This window comes from Nicotiana tomentosiformis, chromosome 9 (assembly GCF_000390325.3).
Source record: "Nicotiana tomentosiformis chromosome 9, ASM39032v3, whole genome shotgun sequence".
NCBI lineage: Eukaryota > Viridiplantae > Streptophyta > Magnoliopsida > Solanales > Solanaceae > Nicotiana > Nicotiana tomentosiformis.
In genome coordinates, this window is record NC_090820.1 from 15,974,806 (window position 1) to 15,993,887 (window position 19,082).

The 19,082-nt window shown below is 34.1% G+C and overlaps 1 protein-coding gene and 1 long non-coding RNA gene across 4 annotated transcripts; both read left to right on the forward strand.

The window, feature by feature from the left end:
* Nucleotides 1-5,481: 5,481 nt before the first annotated feature.
* Nucleotides 5,482-9,271, forward strand: LOC104098533 (11S globulin seed storage protein Ana o 2.0101-like). Its single transcript, XM_009605287.4, has 4 exons — nt 5,482-5,869; nt 6,528-6,784; nt 7,633-8,121; nt 8,766-9,271. The coding sequence occupies exons 1-4, from the start codon at nt 5,521-5,523 to the stop codon at nt 9,159-9,161; spliced, it is 1,491 nt and encodes a 496-aa protein (XP_009603582.1). The 5' UTR covers nt 5,482-5,520; the 3' UTR covers nt 9,162-9,271.
* Nucleotides 9,272-11,339: 2,068 nt separating this feature from the next.
* Nucleotides 11,340-14,065, forward strand: LOC104098532 (uncharacterized). Of its 3 annotated transcripts, none has more exons than XR_011411271.1 (3): nt 11,340-11,525; nt 11,861-12,568; nt 13,100-14,065. It is a non-coding gene; the product is annotated as an uncharacterized lncRNA (long non-coding RNA). The 3 variants fall into 3 exon arrangements; XR_011411270.1 differs by having other exon boundaries at nt 11,861-12,434; nt 12,517-14,065; XR_004507578.2 differs by having other exon boundaries at nt 11,861-12,056; nt 12,201-14,065.
* Nucleotides 14,066-19,082: the final 5,017 nt, after the last annotated feature.

The following is a 19,082-nucleotide window of genomic DNA, read 5'->3' on the forward strand; positions in this document are numbered from 1 at the left end:
ATATATTATCCGAATGACAATAAATGTTGACAACACTAATAATATTCAATAACCCAAAAAGAGGGGGATATCATTAAATACCGATAAACAGCAATGAATGCATTTAAGTAAATAAGAACGTGTGAGTCACCCAAACAGGGGTGAGATCTATTAATATTTCTTCTGACAATGATGAATGATTGATGGGCATTCGAATGTTGATGTTGTACTTGGATCAAATGAAAAAGTTAGGCAAGAATCTTAGGAAAAAAGATTTGTTGTATGTTTGCAATAAAGCCAAATTCTATCTAGAAAGTCAATGTGTTTTCTTACAAATGAATATCATATTTCCCTTATCTTTGTGTCTCTTTCTATTTATAGGGAACATATACCTAAAACCCCTAATAGTACAGGTACAGAGAATATCCATTAGAATATTCTCTTTTGATGTCTTATCCTAAAACTAGTCGTTATTCACTCTGTCTACGATGAGTGCTCGACCTCGACCCTGATCTTCGCTGACTTCTCGACCTTGATCTTCAATAATTTCATCGGCTATGCCCTTCACTTTTTAAGGGACCACTTCGACCTTGGACATGCCTTTGTTGAATTCGTACTAGTGATATGTGGTAGCCCATGAGGGCCTTCTTAATGCTAATACGGTTTAATCATGTCAAATATAATTTTTAGCCCATACAATTAGTGCCTCCACTTATTGAGGTCGTACTCGCAGGTGAGTTTAATGAGTGGATAATATCGTTTGTGGTCGAATTTGTCGAGTAGACCATATGAGTCGTAGTCGTCGTGGAGAGCAAGCAACGTGGTCCTCTGTGGGCCTCATATTTCAAATTTCTTAGGTTCTTCGGGTAATTTATTGGAGCCATCTTGTCTAAGGGTTGGGGTGACGTCATGACATCATGCTTGTTCCCGATGCGTTGCTACGATTTGTGCGTGACCCTTGATTGGATCTGTCGTTTTGATTCCGGTGCCAATTATGATGAGCCATTTCAGGTTTGGTGCCATGATTTCTATAAATAGAAGTTGTTGAACCTGAATTCAAAATTTGCTCTTCTAAAGTTTCAAAATACCAGCCTTCTTCTCTGAATCTTCTTTCTCTGTTTCGTTGCCTTACACCATACCCCAAACTCTCCTTCTTATATTCCTTTTCCTTATCTCGAAGTATGTCAAACTTGCCCTCGGATGCTGGTGAAGGGAGTCGTGTTGCTCCCTTGGTGGTTGTATTTTCCACCCACGGGGAGTGTTTCTGCCATTGTTGAGGATTAAGCTTTCCCGTCGGTGGAGGAGATAATCCCTCGAACAGTTTGTAAGTTTATCTTGATAATGTACTTTATATATATATATATATATATATATATTCGGTTATGCTAACTTATTAATTTTGTTTAACACTATATGTAGTTAAATAATTCAAATAATGATTTTAATCGATTTCTAAAAGGTATATCTTGGGGGCCTGGGCTTCAGGTCACAACAATGTCTAAGTACGTAGTAAATGGTTATAAGTTTCATATGGAGGATTGCTCGAAGAATAAAAATAGCAACAACAGCGGGGTGTGGGTTCAAGGTGGTGGCAACCAAGTTGAAGATATTGATTATTATGGTGTGGTCAAAGAATTATTATAACTAGAATATACAGGTTGGCCATATAAGAAATTGATACTCTTTAGATGCAAGTGATTTGACCCAAATCCAACAAGAGGTACAAAAGTACACCACCAATACAACATAATTGAGGTTAATTATACGAGGGAGTATGATCGCTATGATCCTTTCATAATTGCACATAACGTTAGGCAAGTGCATTATGCTAATTATCCATTACGGAGGAATAAGTCCGATTGGTGGGTTGTAATCAAAACTAAGCATGTAGGTAGGGCGGAAGTCGAGAATGTGTTAGATGTTGCATATCAAAACGATATCTACAGTGTTAACCAAATAGTGGACATTCAGTTAGAAAATGATTTGGAACCTGCTGAACGTATATTGGAAGAAGTTGATATAAATGAAGTAATAATTTTAGAAAATAAGGACGAAGAATCAACCGATGAAATTGAAACAAGTGAGGACGAAGAATTCTCGGACGAGGAATAATACGTCGACGAGGATTAAGAAGGTGGGTTTTTAAAGCACTCTCATGTTATAACTAATTTCTTTTTTTGTCATTCTAAATATGTATTATGTTATGCAGATGGCAGGCAAGGGTCAACGTAACAATGACCCTACTAGTTCTCGGGGTCGAGAAAAGGCTAGGAAGGAAAATAACAGGGTAGAATCTAGGGATAATACTACTCCCTCATTTCCACCCTCTTCACATATGCCCATGTCTTATCCTCCACTAAATGGCTATATTGAGCTGCCACGGCATCACCAGGCCTATACTTTCGTCCAGACACCGGGTCTTTCATTACAGGGCCATAGGAATATACGTCCATCATACAGTCCAGTTGCCTCACATCCACCTGGATCGCAACCATTTGTATCACAACCACGTGAATCACATCCCTACATATCACAGCCACATGGATCGCAAACATCCATATCACAACCACATGGGTCCCAGCCATCTGTATCACAACCACATGGATCGCATCCAGCTATGTTGCAGTCAGAAGGATCGCAGGTATCTTCATCATCTACTCCATCCATTTCAGGACTTCGCTTGTGAGACCGTAGCTCTGAGCCCCATCTACACCATCTACGCATATGACTGCGACATCTACACATGCCTCTGATACACATGCTAAGAATGATGATCCAAAGGTAGTGCATTATGATCGTTATGGCAGGATCATCATAGTCCCTGAGGGGAACGGGTAAGAGTTATTTCTTATATTTACGTTTATTATTTTATAATATTTTAACTAATATTTTTATGTATTTTTATTGTTAAATTGCAGGTTCAAGCCGGGTAAGCAGACTACGAAGATAATCACCAATGCGATCAAAAAGCTTTATGATGGCCCCTATGCGACTTGAAGTGATTTTTCATACTCGTTGAAAGAGCAAATTTTCATTAATTTTAGGGTATAAATATTCTTATAAATAATTTAATAATTTATATTTATGATATTTTCATCTAATATTTAACTTTTAATATGCAGAGTAAGTGTGTATGGGAAGGCCTCTATAGCGAGGAAGTGGCTGCAAATTTTTATCATAAAGCCCATAAGAGATTGGCTGATCATTTCTCGGATGGTAGAAAAAAGAACAAGAGGCATGACTGATGTCTGGAGCATTTATGAGATGATTTGTTAATTCAATGGCAGACCGAGGACTTCTTAAAGATGAGAGAACTAGGAAAAAAAACTTGCTCATCCGAGAAGAGAGGCTCCTTGCACACTAGGGGTACTATCAGCATCGGGACAAAAAGAAGAAGATTGGTAATTCCTTAAATTTTTACGTCTTTACTTTTCTAAGTATATCAATTCTATTTATTAACCAAATTAATTTATTTTCAAGAAAAGAAGTATGAGTGTCAAATGCACCAAGATGAGCTATTCAGGAAGACGCATATTTTAAAGAAGAAGAAAGAGGGGGATGCAGATAGGTGGGTCGAGGACCGGACAGAGACTACATATGTAAGCTTTCAATTTTTCTTAAGTTTTATAATTTACTTTTATAAGATTTTGTATATACTAATTTAATTTAAAATAATGTAGGGTCGTACCAAAGTACCGTGGATGACTTCATTCGTACTCAGCCAGCTGGTGAATCGGGCGAGCCAACCCATCCTTCGGATAATGATGCTGAAAGAATATGGTTGGAGGTTGTTGGCAGTTCAAAAAGGGGAAGGTATACAGACTTCCTGAGAAAATATTTCATCACTACAGGTGTGGAATGCAAGGAATAAGGACTTCCTCACAGGGCGAGGCACTTAATAGGGAGAGCATCTCGGCTATGCAGGAGACAGTGATAAGGCTTATATCCGAGCTAGAAGCGGCCAAGGAAAGAGAAAGGCTTAGAGATGCTCAATTCCTTGGTATACAAGCTCAGATAAGAACTCTCCCTTCTAATGGAGCTTTTCCGTTGCCCCGGTCTCGTGAGTCATCGCTAGAGGCTCGACCTCCATGTGATCGTTCCTCCCGTCCTCCCCGTGATCGTTCTGTCCGTCCTCCACGTAATCATTTTTTCGTCATCCACAAGACCGTTCTTACCATCTTGCAGATGAAAGTTCATCAGATAGTGGTGATGCTGTAGAAAATACCCCTTGACCAATACTTTGCTATACTTTGAACTAGACTAATAGAACTTGTTTTGAATTAGAATGAATATTTTTTAACTGGTTGTAATTACTTAGTTTTTGATTAGTTTTAAATTGTGATGTTTAATTGAATTTGTTAGTTTTAAAGTATTATTTGGATGTTTGGTTGGATATAGATGTGGTTGGATTTGCGGTGAATTAGGGGTTGTTTGTGGTGAATTGGTAGTTGTTTGATGTGAATTGGGAGTTATTGGTATGTTAAAAATATATATTTTTATTTGGCAGGTGGTGTAGCTACCAAAACAGGCATTTTCTACAAAAATTATTCCCAGAAAACTGACCGACCTCGGTCGGTAATAAAAAAAAATTAATTACAAAATACCGACCAATGTTGGTCGATTAGTGCACATTAATTCTCAGAAATTTAAAATTACCGACTAACTTTGGTTGGTACGTTGGGTGCCATATCCAGATTACCGACCAACGTTGGTCAGTATTGTTAATTTTAATTATTTAAAAATGATATATTTTCTAATACCGACCAACGTTGGTCGGTAATTAAAATATTATTTGATTAATTATTTTTCTTTACCGACCAAAGTTGGTCGGTAGCAAAAATTATTAAATCTACCACACCGACCAACGTTGGTCGGTAAAATTTAATTATTAAAATAATATTCCGATCAAATTGGTCGGTTAGTCAATTAAATTTGTCAGATGGTCGTTTATAGTGTCCGATCAAAATTGGTCGGTAATTTCCGACCCACTTTGGTCGGTATGCTCTTCCGACCTTTAAATTACCGATCACACGTAATTTGTCGCGTTTTGGATGGTTATTGGCTATTTCCGTCCGAAATTAGTATGTTTTTTCGGATGGTTTTAAGTGAATTTTTAGTAGTTAAATATGGAGGATATTCCTCCCTTTTTAACGTACTAAAGGAAGGATTTAGATTTGTAACCTTGTTTTCTATATTGTGTAGTACACAGAGTATTTTTTCACCCCCCTGCTATTAGACTAGTGTGCATTAGATACAGAGCACATAACATGTACGAGTATTACAATTACTCCGGTCGAATATACTAGCTAGTAGAAGACTACAAGAGACATGCAAATAAAAACACAAAAAAGAAGTGAATCCATTTTTGCAGAAGCCATTAGCCACATACCCTAAAATGCTCTGTGTTATGTGTAAAACATGCAAGACTTTCATCCATGCAAAACAAGTACGTGTCAAACCTTAACTCTTCTTTTCCTTCCTATAAATCCCATCTTCTCATCTCCATTTTAATTCCATCAGCAATAAATTAACACAACAACAATGGCTACTTTCTCCTCAGTCCTATTTCTCACCCTTTGCTTCCTCGTTCTCTCCCACGGCTGTTTTGCTCAGCTCTTAGAGCAACAGCAACAGAACGTATGGCAGAGACTTCAACAACAGCAACAACACCGCGCTCTCAGGTCGAAAACCGAGTGCCAAATTGAGCGTTTGAACGCTCAAGAACCAACCCGGAGGTTCGAGTCTGAGGCCGGTGTTATTGAGTTCTGGGATGCTACCCATGAGCAATTTGAGTGCGCCGGAGTTCAAGCCGTTCGCCATCAAATTAGGCGAAATGGACTTTTGCTTCCTTACTATACCAACACTCCCATGCTCATGTACATTATCCAAGGTATAACTATTTCCTTAATTGTTTGATTGGTATTATTTGTGTTGAATTATGTTGATCACATCTATAAGCTTGAGCAATTAAGAGAGAGCACATTTATTTCTTGGATTTAAATTATATATATCTTTAGAAGTGTAAAGAAATTTATACATTATTAACTAACATAATATTTCGGGTTACTAATCTAGCTTTTTTTGTGGACGGATAACTAACGTGTTGTAGTTAGTAGTCAAATTATTTTGAGAAAATGACACTATATAACCGCTCTTTCAAAATAATAACCAAAAAAATGAATATTGTTTTTATATATATACATTTTATATGTTATATATAAAAATATATAAATTTTATATATTTTTTCGTCTATCCATTAATAGTTTATCTTTTTTCGGGGTATTGATCCAACTTTCTTTAATGGATGGTTGGATTTTAGTAGATTTAATTTGTCCAAAATTTATCTTATTATTTGCAACACGCCTTCTATTTGACTCTTTTTTTTTGTGAAGCACACAACTGTTTATCGATGATCCTAGGAATTGAACTCTAGAATTTATATTAAAGTGTGTGATCATATTATTTTAAATTTAAGATATTCAATTCAGTAGAGTGTGACAAATTTATTTATTTATATCTGCTGTGACAATTTGAATAAATTTTGCAGGTCGTGGTATTCACTCGACTGTGATACCGGGGTGTGCTGAAACATATGAAACAGAATCTGGGGAATACAGAACCGGAGAAAGACGCCGGAGTTTCAACGACAGGCACCAGAAACTCAGACGTTTCAGAGCTGGTGATGTTCTTGCTTTGCCGGCGGGTGTCACTTTCTGGATGTACAATGATGCTGAGGAACCAATTGTCACTGTCTCACTTCTTGACACTTCTAACCACGCTAATCAACTTGATCTCACCTTCAGGGTAAATTTTAATTATTTTAACATTATTTGTCAATAATAATGATATATAAATCAGATTTTTTCTTAAAGAACATTAAGTAGGTGTTTAGACGTAAAAATTGTAATTTTTGAAAAAAGTAATATTTGGAGTTATTTTGAAAAATGGCATTTAGAATTTGAAATCATGGACACTTGAAAAAGTAAAATGTTAGGTAGCAGTTGTGAGTGGGTAAAAAGGTTTTTTCCTTTTTGAAAATTTTGAAAAAGTGGTCAAAATTACTTTTTGGTTTTTGAAAATTTTTCAGAAACTTTACGTAGCAGGATTTTTTTTTTTATGGACAAAGGGATCCTAAATTAATTAGCTTAGTTTTGTAGAAGGACAAAATGGCACCATTTGGGTATTAATTAAAATCTTTTGAAAAATTTTAAGCATTTGTTCTACTTATTTTACGATGGAAATATATACTCTGTCTTTCTCAAATGTGACTGCCCTGTTTCACTTTGCCATGGTTTCTTACCCCTGCTTAAAATCATTGCTTAGAACTACAACAAAATAAAAAAAAGTAAAGTTTTATCCATCACCAAAAAAAAAATCTCGATCTTCAAAAATTCAATAGTGATTTCTTAAAATTTAATAAAAGAAGAAGAAAAGAAACAGATGGAGACATAAAATGCATAAAGCTCCAGCATTTGTGATATTTATATACTACTTGTGACAAAAAAATTGATGACAGCCTATGTTATAGGATGATTTGTTTAACATTGTAAAATTATTTTATGCTATAATAAAAACATCAATATTTATTGAAAAATTTACATCACCCTATATAGAAGGTGAAACTTTAACATTTAAATTGTGTATAAATGTAGAGTTTCTTCCTAGCTGGAAACCCACAACGTGGATTACAACAACAATTCGTAGGAAGACAACAAGAAACAACAATGCAAGAAAGGAGATCAGAACAAGAGAAAACATCTAAAGGAGGCAACATTTTCAACGGTTTCGACACTGAGATTTTGTCCGAAGCATTCAACGTCGACGTCGAAACCATAAGAAAACTTCAAGGACAGAACGAAGAGAGAGGTGTAATTGTTAGAGCAGAAGAGCTTCGTTTAACTCTACCTGAAGAATCTGAACAAGAAGAACGAAGGGAACAGCAACAAAGAGAAGGAGGAAGATGGCCATTGAATGGGTTAGAAGAAACAATATGTACACTGAAGTTGAGAGAGAATATTGGTCATCCTTCTAGATCTGACGTGTACAATCCACGTGGCGGACGCGTCAGCACTGTTAACAGTTTGAGTCTTCCTATTCTCAACTTTCTCCAACTCAGTGCTGAGCGAGGAACCCTCTACCGGGTACGTATAGGCAAATTTACAGAGTAGTAGTAACACTATTTTCCTAATTTTCTTATTTTTCTTACTTATATAAAAATAACTTTTTAGAATTTAACAATCTTAATTTAACAAAATATTTGTTCTTCTAGAACAACAAGAAATTCCTGAAATTGTTTTAAATATGGCCTTACTACTCAAGTTAGTGAAGTCTTAATTAAGTGTTCGGGTTCGAGCCGATATAGGTCACACGCTCGAGCCGTGCAAGCCTTGCGGCCACTAACCCTTGCATTAGGGTAGGCTCTTTGGGTCGGGTTTAAGCCGATATAAGTCACACGTTCGAGCCGTGAAAGCAGTCATCTACATCATACTCCTTGGTCTACATTACACTTCTTGGGCATGTATCCCTTGGGGTGAATGGGGTGTGGCGATTGTGCGTGAACGCCTGCCCTTCTAGTTTTCCAAATAAAAACAAAGTTTCTAGAGACATGTGGAAAAAAAGAAGATTGACAAATTCATGGATGGTAGAGCAGAATTTAGAGGAATTTTCAAAAGATGACTGACCCTTTCTTCGCATAATTAATCTTTTTATATCATTAGAGCTACATGTGAAGTACTGTAAGCATGTAAATAAATTAACTAGCTCTCTCTGTTGCTTGGCTTTGCAGAATGCAATAGTTGCACCACACTGGAACATGAACGCCCACTCAATAATCTACATCATAAGAGGAAGCGGCCGAATTCAGGTAGTCGGAAACGCCGGACGATCAGTATTCGACGACGAAGTCAGAGAGAATCAGCTACTAATTGTGCCACAGAACTTTGCTATAGTGAAGAGAGCAGGCAATGAAGGACTTGAGTACATTGCTTTTAAGACTAATGACAATGCAATGGTTAACCCACTGGCTGGAAGATTATCAGCACTTAGAGCAATGCCAGAGGAAGTTTTAATGAACTCTTACCAAATTTCTAGGCAAGAAGCTAGGAGTTTGAAGTATAATAGGGAAGAGTTGACTGTTTTTGGACCAGGGTCTAAATCTAGTAGGAGAGAAGAATATGCTTAGAAAATTAAGTGTAATGTAATGTTTGAATCTTATGTTGTGTTATGCTATGTTTCAAGTTAGGCCATTTGTATCATAAGAGAATAAAATGGCTGAGAGTCTGGCTTTAAGAACTTGTACTGCGGGAGTTCTTGTGTTTAAATTATGAGTTAATAAAAAGCACCAATAAAAGAGCTTTGATTTCCTAATTTTATGAGCCAATCATAATCTATTTAGCAATTCTTAAGCATAATCTACTTGTACACTTTCGTAAATCCAACAAATGGATGAGCCTTCTTTCAATTCCCATAAAAGTTTCGTAGCTGCTGATGTCACATGAAAGTGACACGCTCTGACAAGTGTATGTGATATAGATTTATTTTTTTTAATGTAAATATCATACGTAGTATACGAAAAAGGGAGCTCATTTTAGCAACTTAAATTTGACCTTTCCTTTCCTTGATTGTAAATTAAAATTAATCCAATCTCTTGCTTTGATTATGTGGTACTTTTTAAAAACTTGCAACCTTAATAACTTTATAACTATAAAAGTTTATTTAAAAAATGATGCTTAAGATAAAATTTCTTTACATGTATGAAATGTAACATTTTTTCAAAATATATTAAAATAAAATAATGATACATAAAATGAAATGATCGGAGTAATAATTTGTATTTCTCTTGAGTGGTGTAATATACTTGCAGATACAAAAGTGGTGATTTTGCTGATAGCTATATGTCTAAATTAAATTGCATCGATTATCTATTTTTTTATTTCCAAAGCAAATTATCATTATCGCAAGTTAATATCATGTGTTCACAAAACAAGCAAGATATTGTTATATTTATTGAGAAACTAATAAAATAAATTTGTAAGTGCATAAACTAACTATTACAATGATCTAATTAGAACATACAATTCGTTATATAGGTAATTGATAAAAGTTAGAAGAAAGTAAATTGTCCATTATTTTAGAAAAGATTGATAAAAATAATGGATGGATAACTTCTGTAATTGTGCTTGAGGAACTATAAGCAATTATCATTAAAAGAAAAAAATTGGGAACATAAAAACTTTGGGAGAGAAAATATATTTGCTTTTTACTGCTGCAAATCATAAATTAGAAAATATTGGTAAAACAATTAACACGAGGTACATATAAAAGAATTACAATTTTATCTTATATTGATATAAACGTTACATTTAGGATAGCGATAATAACTAATACAAATTAAAATGAAGTCACCATATTCTACAAAAGTATAGGTTGTCTATTATATAAGTTAGAGTAAAATAACTAAAGGTAAATTTAGATGGAAAATCTTCTAAAAATTTCACAATTTTACCGAGAATAAGAAAAGAAAGGGTTCAAATATCGTAATATACATCTAACAATGACATTTTATATTTCATCCGACAAAATTATGATATTCTTATCTTATTAATGATTTAAAGTAATTTTTAATAATAAAACTGAAATTACACTAACATTTAAGAGAAAAGGTTGTGAGTGTAATTTTTTAATTTCTTGGTTATATCCCAAAACTTGCACAGTTACACTGTCACTGATACACTACTTTATGGGGGATCAGAGCACTGGTGTAAAAAGAGTTATTGAATCAACAATTTACTCCATAAACTTCGACTTTCTACTCCGATGTTGCATATGCATCAGTTCAAGAGTTGACAACAATCAGTATTTTGGCTAAAAGTTTTTTAAAAAATCACACAACATAGACGGTTGCGGAAGAGTGGAGCTAAATATGTTCCATCACTTAAGTTATCTCATACAATTAGGTACATATAACTAACTCTAAAGTCCTTTTAAAACATCTAAGAATTTTCTGTATGATACCCAAAATGATGTTAATCACTAACAATCGATACAGAAATAATTAAATCAAAATATATTTAGACACAAATTGTTCACATAGCCATTAGGTCCGAGCTTAGCCCGGACATAATTTTACTAGTTACTACTATACATAAAGGAAAGCCAAGCAGCTTCCCGCCGTCGTGTGTGCTTGCGTTTAACATGAGCTAAAGATTAATTATTAGTTTTCCAAAACTGCTTCTGTCTGAAGAGTTTATGTGGTGAATTGAGATTTTAACACCTGTGACTTTATGACCCAACACTTGTGACTTTATGTGTCAGTTTTGTCCTTGAAAAAAGGTAAGGAACACTTTATGCTGAGGACTTACTGGACGCTTTGTATTCTCATTAACTAAATGGTGGCTTTGTATTCTTATCTTCCAGCAATTTAATATGAAACTTTCATCTACATTTTTTTCCAGAAACCTTCTTTCAATCTTCTTTCTACGTCTATGTGTTCTTCGCTTCACTTTCAGTTTCAGTTGTTGTGCCTCTGTGACTTTTTTGCCTTTTGGTGAGCACAATTGTTCTCTGGTTGTTGCACTTATTATTTTTTGCCTCTTTGTTTCTCTGCCCTGCTTGATTAATTTCTTCTGCGCTTCGCCAAACAATACCTCTTTGAAACTTTCAACTGCGAGGCATGCTATGTAATTTCAAAATTTTGCTATGGATTTAGGTCGATTTGTAATAGTTACAAATTTTGCCCCAGCAACATTGATTTAGGAAGATAGGGTTATTGATGTCTCTATTTTACTGTTGTTATTTGCTTATTTTTGTACTTTAGAATATTTATTCTTTCTTCTGCATGTGATGGATATTGATTCTTATCAAACTTGGCCTCAACTATAGATAATTAGAGGTAGAAACTACATTGGAACAGATGCATTCTCAGAACAAAAACAATTCTTCCTACTCGGTAGAACGAAACGCAGAAATAAATTTCAGACGGCGTGAGAAATGGCATCCACTGAAAAACAGGATCTACTGCTAAAACGCCGACTACGAGCAAAAAAATCTACCGCACCTGCGGTGTCATCTGAAACAGGTTAGAATACTAAGCATATGTGTTTTCTGTCTTTGTGTAGAATTTTCTACATGTTCGTATATATCTGCTGATAAATACGCTTACTTCGTCAAGCTTATTTGGTTATACTTTGACGTTAGCCACATTTTGTATTGCAATTATTAGCTATTATGCATCGCGCCACTACGTTGGCAGCCCACTATGACAGGGCAACAAATTCTGCTCACCCATCCTCAACATTTGAAGTAGGCAAGTACATTCCTCTACGCAAAAAGTTTTTACCATTTTTTAACTGAGAAAATATTTACTTATATTTATCCTAAAATTACCTGCTACTAGAGTCAACGTTTGGTACGGCTAATGAACAAAATCAGAATTCTTACACTATTCTGAATAAAGGTTGGTGTATATTGCGGTATTATTTCTTACCAATCTGGCTTTGCTTCTCCCTTCATTCATTCTGGCGTTTTGGTAGTTGCAGGTCCAAACGTAAATAAAAAAGGCAACATAACCATTAGCCAAATGCGATCAGAGTATGTCCCACTAAAACTAATTTCCCGTTGTAAGTTCTGTCAAGCTAAGAAATTTCAGTTTGAACCTCCTACATTTTGTTGTCGCAATGATTCAGTTAGCTTAACTATACACAAAATGCCCACAGAATTGCGGAATTTATATGTAGGAAATACTGAGGAATCTAAACGCTTTCGCACATATATTAGAACATACAATAATATCTTTGCATTTACATCACTTGGTGTGAGCTACGACAAAGATTTAGCAAGAAAAAAATCATGGTATTTATACTTTTAGAGTTCAAGGACAAATGTATCATTTCATAGATGATCTATTTTCTGCGAACCAAAAAGCAAAAAATTTACAATTATACTTCTATGACAATGATAATGAACTAGCAAACAGAATGGCTTGTTCTGATAGGATTGATGAAAGTATAGTTAGAAATCTGATGGACTTGCTGGAAAATAATCCATATTCTATTTTTCTAAGATCGTTGACTGATGTTCCAAACATGCCGAACTTTTATATTGCGCTTAAATGTTATGCAGGCTTGGATCAACAAATATATAATCTCCCTACTGCATCAGAAGTTGCTGCAATATGGGTTAAAGAAAATAGTAGTAATGTTGTTCAAGCACCTCATATTCGAATTTATACTAGCAGTAACAGATCACAATTAGTAAATTATTATTATGGATATTATGATCCTTTACAGTATCCATTACTATTTTCATATGGTCAAGGAGGATGGCATTGTGGAATTAAAAAAATTATGCCTGCGACTAGAGCTCATAGACAAACTATTTCTTGTCAAAATGAAGAGCTACCAAATATTAGAAATATGTGTTCAATTAATGGATATCTTGAAATGGAAGAGCAGGTGCTTCAATGGAAAAAAACAAAAAAGAGACAATGTTTCTATTCGTGAGTATTATAGTTACAAACTTCAAATGAGAAATGATGATGAATATGATATTTTACACACATGAAGACTATTTCAGCAATACTCTGTAGATGAGTATATAAAGCTTGAAACACAAAAATTAGACTTTATGTCATTTAACCCAGACTTGTTCAGAGTCGATATGTTACAGAGAATTGTCGATGCTTTACGGCTTGGTGACAGAGAAGCTGCTAACATTGGAAGACAAAATTTCCTCCCTGTTACATTTATAGGTGGACCAAGAGATATGCGTCGATGATATATGGATGCTATAGCGTTAGTGCAACGATTTGGAAAACCTGATATATTTTTAATTATAATATGCAACCCATCCTGCTCATAAATAAATGAACATTTGTTGTCAACCGATGAAGTTCAAAATTGGCCTAACTTAATTAGTAGAGTATTTAGAGCCAAAGTAGAAGAATTTAAAAAAGATATACTAAAACGAAACATATTTGGAAAAGTTGCTGCTTTTATGTATACCGTGAAATTTCAAAAGCAAGGTCTTCTGCACGCTCATTTTCTTATCATATTGACTAGCAAGTATAAATTACTGACACATTACTCTTATGATAATATCATCAGTGCTGAAATTCCTAATGAAGATACAGAACCTGATCTTTATTCACTTGTTCTTCAACATATGATGCATGGTCCTTGTGGAGAACTAATTCATGCATGAATAAAAAGGATTGTTGTAAATTTGAGTATCCAAAATAGTACTTTGATCAAATGTCGAAGGGAAAAAACTCATACCCAGTTTACAGGAGAAGAAATACCGGAGATAAAGTAAAAGTCAGAGGATACTTTTTAGATAATTTTTGGGTTGTTCCCTGTAATCCTTATTTACATGGTAAGTTCAATTGTCACATGAATGTTGAAATATGTTCAGATATCAAAGTCGTCAAGTATCTCTACAAATATATTTGTAAAGGGCATGACAAAATTGTATTTTCTGTACACAATGACACAACTATAAAAATAGATGAAATAAAAGAATATCGGTCAGCTAGATGGGTGTCCTCTCATGAAGCTATGTGGCGTTTAATTGGTTTCTCTATAAGTAAAATAAATCCACGTGTTTACCATCTTCAGTTACATCTTGACGGACAACAATTTGTTTATTTTAAAAGCACTGCAAATATAGACATAGTGGTAAACAATCCAATGATTAGAAAAACTATGTTAACTGAATTTTTCTATATGAATAAAACAAATGATGATGCTATTGAGCTTAACTTGTTATATAAAGAATTCCCAGAATATTTGTATGGTCAGTAACTGAGAATATGGAGTCACCGCAAACTACAATGTACTATTGGACGTGTGGTAACGTATCACCTTACTGGAGGAGAAAGATATTATCTTAGATTATTATTAATGAATATAAGACGTCCAAAATCATATGAAGATATACGAACAATAAATGGAGTATGCTGTGATACATTTAGAGAGACCGCAAAGAAAAGAGGATTACTACATTGTGATAGTAATTTGATTGATTGTATGTCAGAGGCGGTGAGGTATCAGATCCCTTACAGTCTAAGGCGCCTATTTGCCACACTGTTGGTACATTGTTGTCCTACTAATCCAAAAGACTTATGGGAAAAGTTTGAAGATTCAATGTTAGAAGACTTTAAGATTTTGCCATATCTTCCCGCGAAAGATATTCGACATAAAGTTTTGAGTCATATTAACGAGACACAATGTTAAAGAGTGTAAACTTATTTATGAAATTATCCAGACTTCTAAAGAAGCAAAATAAGGAAGATAAGTTCACTTTGAAAGAACAATTACTGTTTCTGAGTATGATATATTATTAGAAAAAATGCTGAATGTTGAACAACGAAGAGCATACAATGTAATTATTAGCAGAATATTTTCAGATAGCTTCCCCTGAGCATTCTTTATTGACGGTCTTGGAGGAACATGTAAAACTTTTTTATATCGTGCTTTGTTAGCTATCGTGCGATCTAAAGGATTCATTGCGCTAGCAACAATAAGCTCAGGTGTTGCAACTTCTATCCTTCCTGGAGGACGAACTGCTCATTCACGTTTTAAAATTCCTATTGATATTGATCAAAACTTTAGTTGTAATATTAGTAAACAAAGTTCACTAGCATATTTAATTCGAAATGCAAAGCTAATCATATGGGATGAAGTATCAATGGTAAAGAGTAAGATGATTGAAGTCTTTGATTTGCTTTTGAAAGATATTATGGATTCACATGCACTATTTGGTGGGAAAGTAGTTGTGTTTGGAGGTGATTTTAGAAAACCCTTCCTGTAGTTCGAAATGTAAAAAAGGAAGACTTTATCCGCGAATGCTTGTTATATTGTAATATTTGGAATCGACTTGAAAATTACAGTTATCTGAAAACATGCGTGCCAAAACTGATTCCGCCTTTTGTAAATATTTGATGAGAATTGGAAATGGAACATAAAAAGTCAATTGTGATAACAAAATTGAAATTTCAGATACTATAGTTATTCCTTTTACATTCGAAAAAGAATCTTTAGATGAATTATTTAAGATCACATATCCAAATGTAAGTACATTCTTTTTTGATTCATCTTCAGTAACTTCTCGTGTTATTTTAACAACAAAAAATGACTTTGTTTATGAGTTAAACAATATGTTTATTGCTAAATTTCCGTTTACATCAAAGACATATGTTGTTATTGATGAAACTGTTGAACGCATTGATCAAAGTCAGTTCGAAGATTTTCTGCATACTTTAAACCCTTCTGGCTTGCCTCCGTACAAGTTAACTCTAAAAAAATTGTCCAGTTATATTACTGCGAAATCTGAATCCTTGTGAAGGGTTATGTAACGGCATACGATTAACATGTTGTGATTTCAAAATGCATGTTGTAAGTGCTAAAACTGCTACGGGTGATTTTAAGGGTACATATGTATTTATTTCTAGAATACCGCTGATATCGTCAAATGATGAAAAAGTCCTTATTCCATTCAAAAGATTACAGTTTACTATACGATTATATTTTACAATGACTACAAATAAAGCACAAGGTCAAACATTAAATTTTGTTGGTATTTATTTACACGAGCCTGTTTTTTCGCATGGTCAACTCTACGTTGCATTATCGAGAGCTAAAAGTTCAGAGTGTGTCAGATTGTTGATTCGACCACCTACATCCGATAATGATGTTGACCATTCTACATATAATGTAGTTTACAATGAAGTTATTCGAAAAGTATTTTCACGAATTTAGTAACCTAATAGAAAAGTAACATGCTTATGACATATAAAACAAAGATGTTACTTTTACTACACTACATATTTGATATAAACGGTCAAGGACATTTTGAAGTACGATACATGTATTTATTATCTCCTCCTTTTTATTTTGTTTTGAATAAATTTCTTTACTTCGTTTAAGTGTTATTTTTGTCAGAGAGAAGCACATTATATTAAAAGACTATTCTGTAACATATTACTGAAATATGCAATGTTGGGCTTATTCGACAATTCCATACTTTTATCTTCGGTTGTTGCCTAAGTCAATCTTTATTTCAGGAGAACAACCTTTGCATAAAAAAAAGAGTGTGTCTGATAACTTCTTTGTCGCCAATCTTTTAAATTTTTTTTTTTAACTCTGGCTGTGTTGGAGTTATACTATAACACAACCGATCCCAAGTCTGGTTAAAGGAACATTATTTACTGTCTATTAGATGTTAGTTCTCTAACTGGCTCATTTTTATTTCTTGATGATTTTATTCGTCTTGAATTTGTTCTTCTCCATTATATAATAAAGTTGCCTCTTATCCATCAAAATCCTTTCCTATTTAGTAGCAATAGCTTTACTACAAATTTCGCTAATTGCTGCTATTATTTTCTTCTGCGTCTTGCAGTGAAATAGCTACATATACGATATTCTTAAGGGTGTACTTTTATTAGCAAACTAAACTGCACTGTAGGTGGAAGTATAGCACTGCTTAAATGAGTCAGCCAATATACATATTGAGTAACTGCAAAAAAATGGTAATATGCTCCTTCTTAGTATTATTCAGTTGTAAGGTACCTTTCGTTGATGCCAAATGCCAAGTAAAAGTGTTTCCTTTTTATTACTTTATGCATCCTCTTATAATTTTTGGTATTGCTGCATAGAGATATACTTTATATTTGTATTGATGTATTTCATTATAGATCATTCTCCCTTTTCATTCAAATATAGCATCAAAGCAATAATTTGCATTCATATCATACACAGGTTTGATCGAAATTGATCCTGAAGGAGCACTTGAGGGTTTTGCTGAAGTAGTACATATGGAACCTGAGAAAGCAGAGTGGTAAGGAGTTGAAAATGTGTAAATTTTCCAGTTATTGCTGGTAACTTTTTAGTGTGTTGCCCTGGATTGTGTCTGGATAAAATTATTAACAAGTGTACCATATATTTGTGAAATCAGTTATATTCTCAGTGACTAGTGGATGGTGATGCCTATGTCTCACACATATATAGGAAGCAGAATATCAGTGGCATATTGAACTGACATTCACATAAAAATTATTTTTCTACTATAGTAAACTATCAACCGGGAGAAGTGATAGTCCAAAAGGCTTGCAAATGCAGCGCATGACATTAAAACTCACGTAAACAAAAGACATTAATTGAGAAGACACTGATATTTTCGTCCATTCAAGACAAATATACAAAAAACAAAAATTGTTCTTAAAGGTATTCTGATCGCGTTAGAACTTTTGATTGATACACTTAGTACTATTATGAATTAAAATGTTTAATACTTTAAATTTCACGTATTTCATAAGTACATCATTAGCAAATCAAGGATACAAGGTAGTTTTCCAAACTGTCGTTATTGGCTTCCTTTTCAGGCATACCATTTAACTATTATTTAATCTGATGTTCAGGTTGTTTGGATGAAGTCTTAACTGCTCAAATTTATGTATAAGGTATCTTGAAGGGAATTGATAAGGGGGATGTTCTGAGTAGTGGAGCTCCGCACATTACTAAAGATAGAACATTAGATCGAAACTCAACTGATTATATGCAACCAAGGCATACCAAACTAGGTAATTATTGTTAGATCAACTTTTGGGGACTTCTCAACCTAGATTAATTAAGCTTTCAAGATAGTTGGTTTGTGCAACGGTTTTGATTCTCATCATTGTTTTCTTCAAATGCTCAGGTAGCAGAGAAGATTTATCACTTGATGATTCAAGAGAAGAAAGTATTGACAATATCAAATGTGGCTATTCGAATATGTTTTCCTGCATATTACAGATACATCGCCTTTAGATTTCATCTTCTGCAATTTCAAGATGCTATTTCTTCTTTTAGGCTTTCACTAATTGTTCCATTATATTTTCTTGTAAATATGTTCTTCTTTGATATGAATGTTCATGAAAATGACAAATTGGATGCAACCTTGCCACTTTTTGTACTCTCAGGTTGAAAATAATATATCTTATCTTTGGTAACAACATTAGCATAATGTTAGATTTAGTTGCTACTTATGTTATTTGTTTTGATAATTCCAATGGATATGAAAATGTTAGTAAATCTTTTAACGTGAAATTTCACTCTAGCTGTTGGGCCCG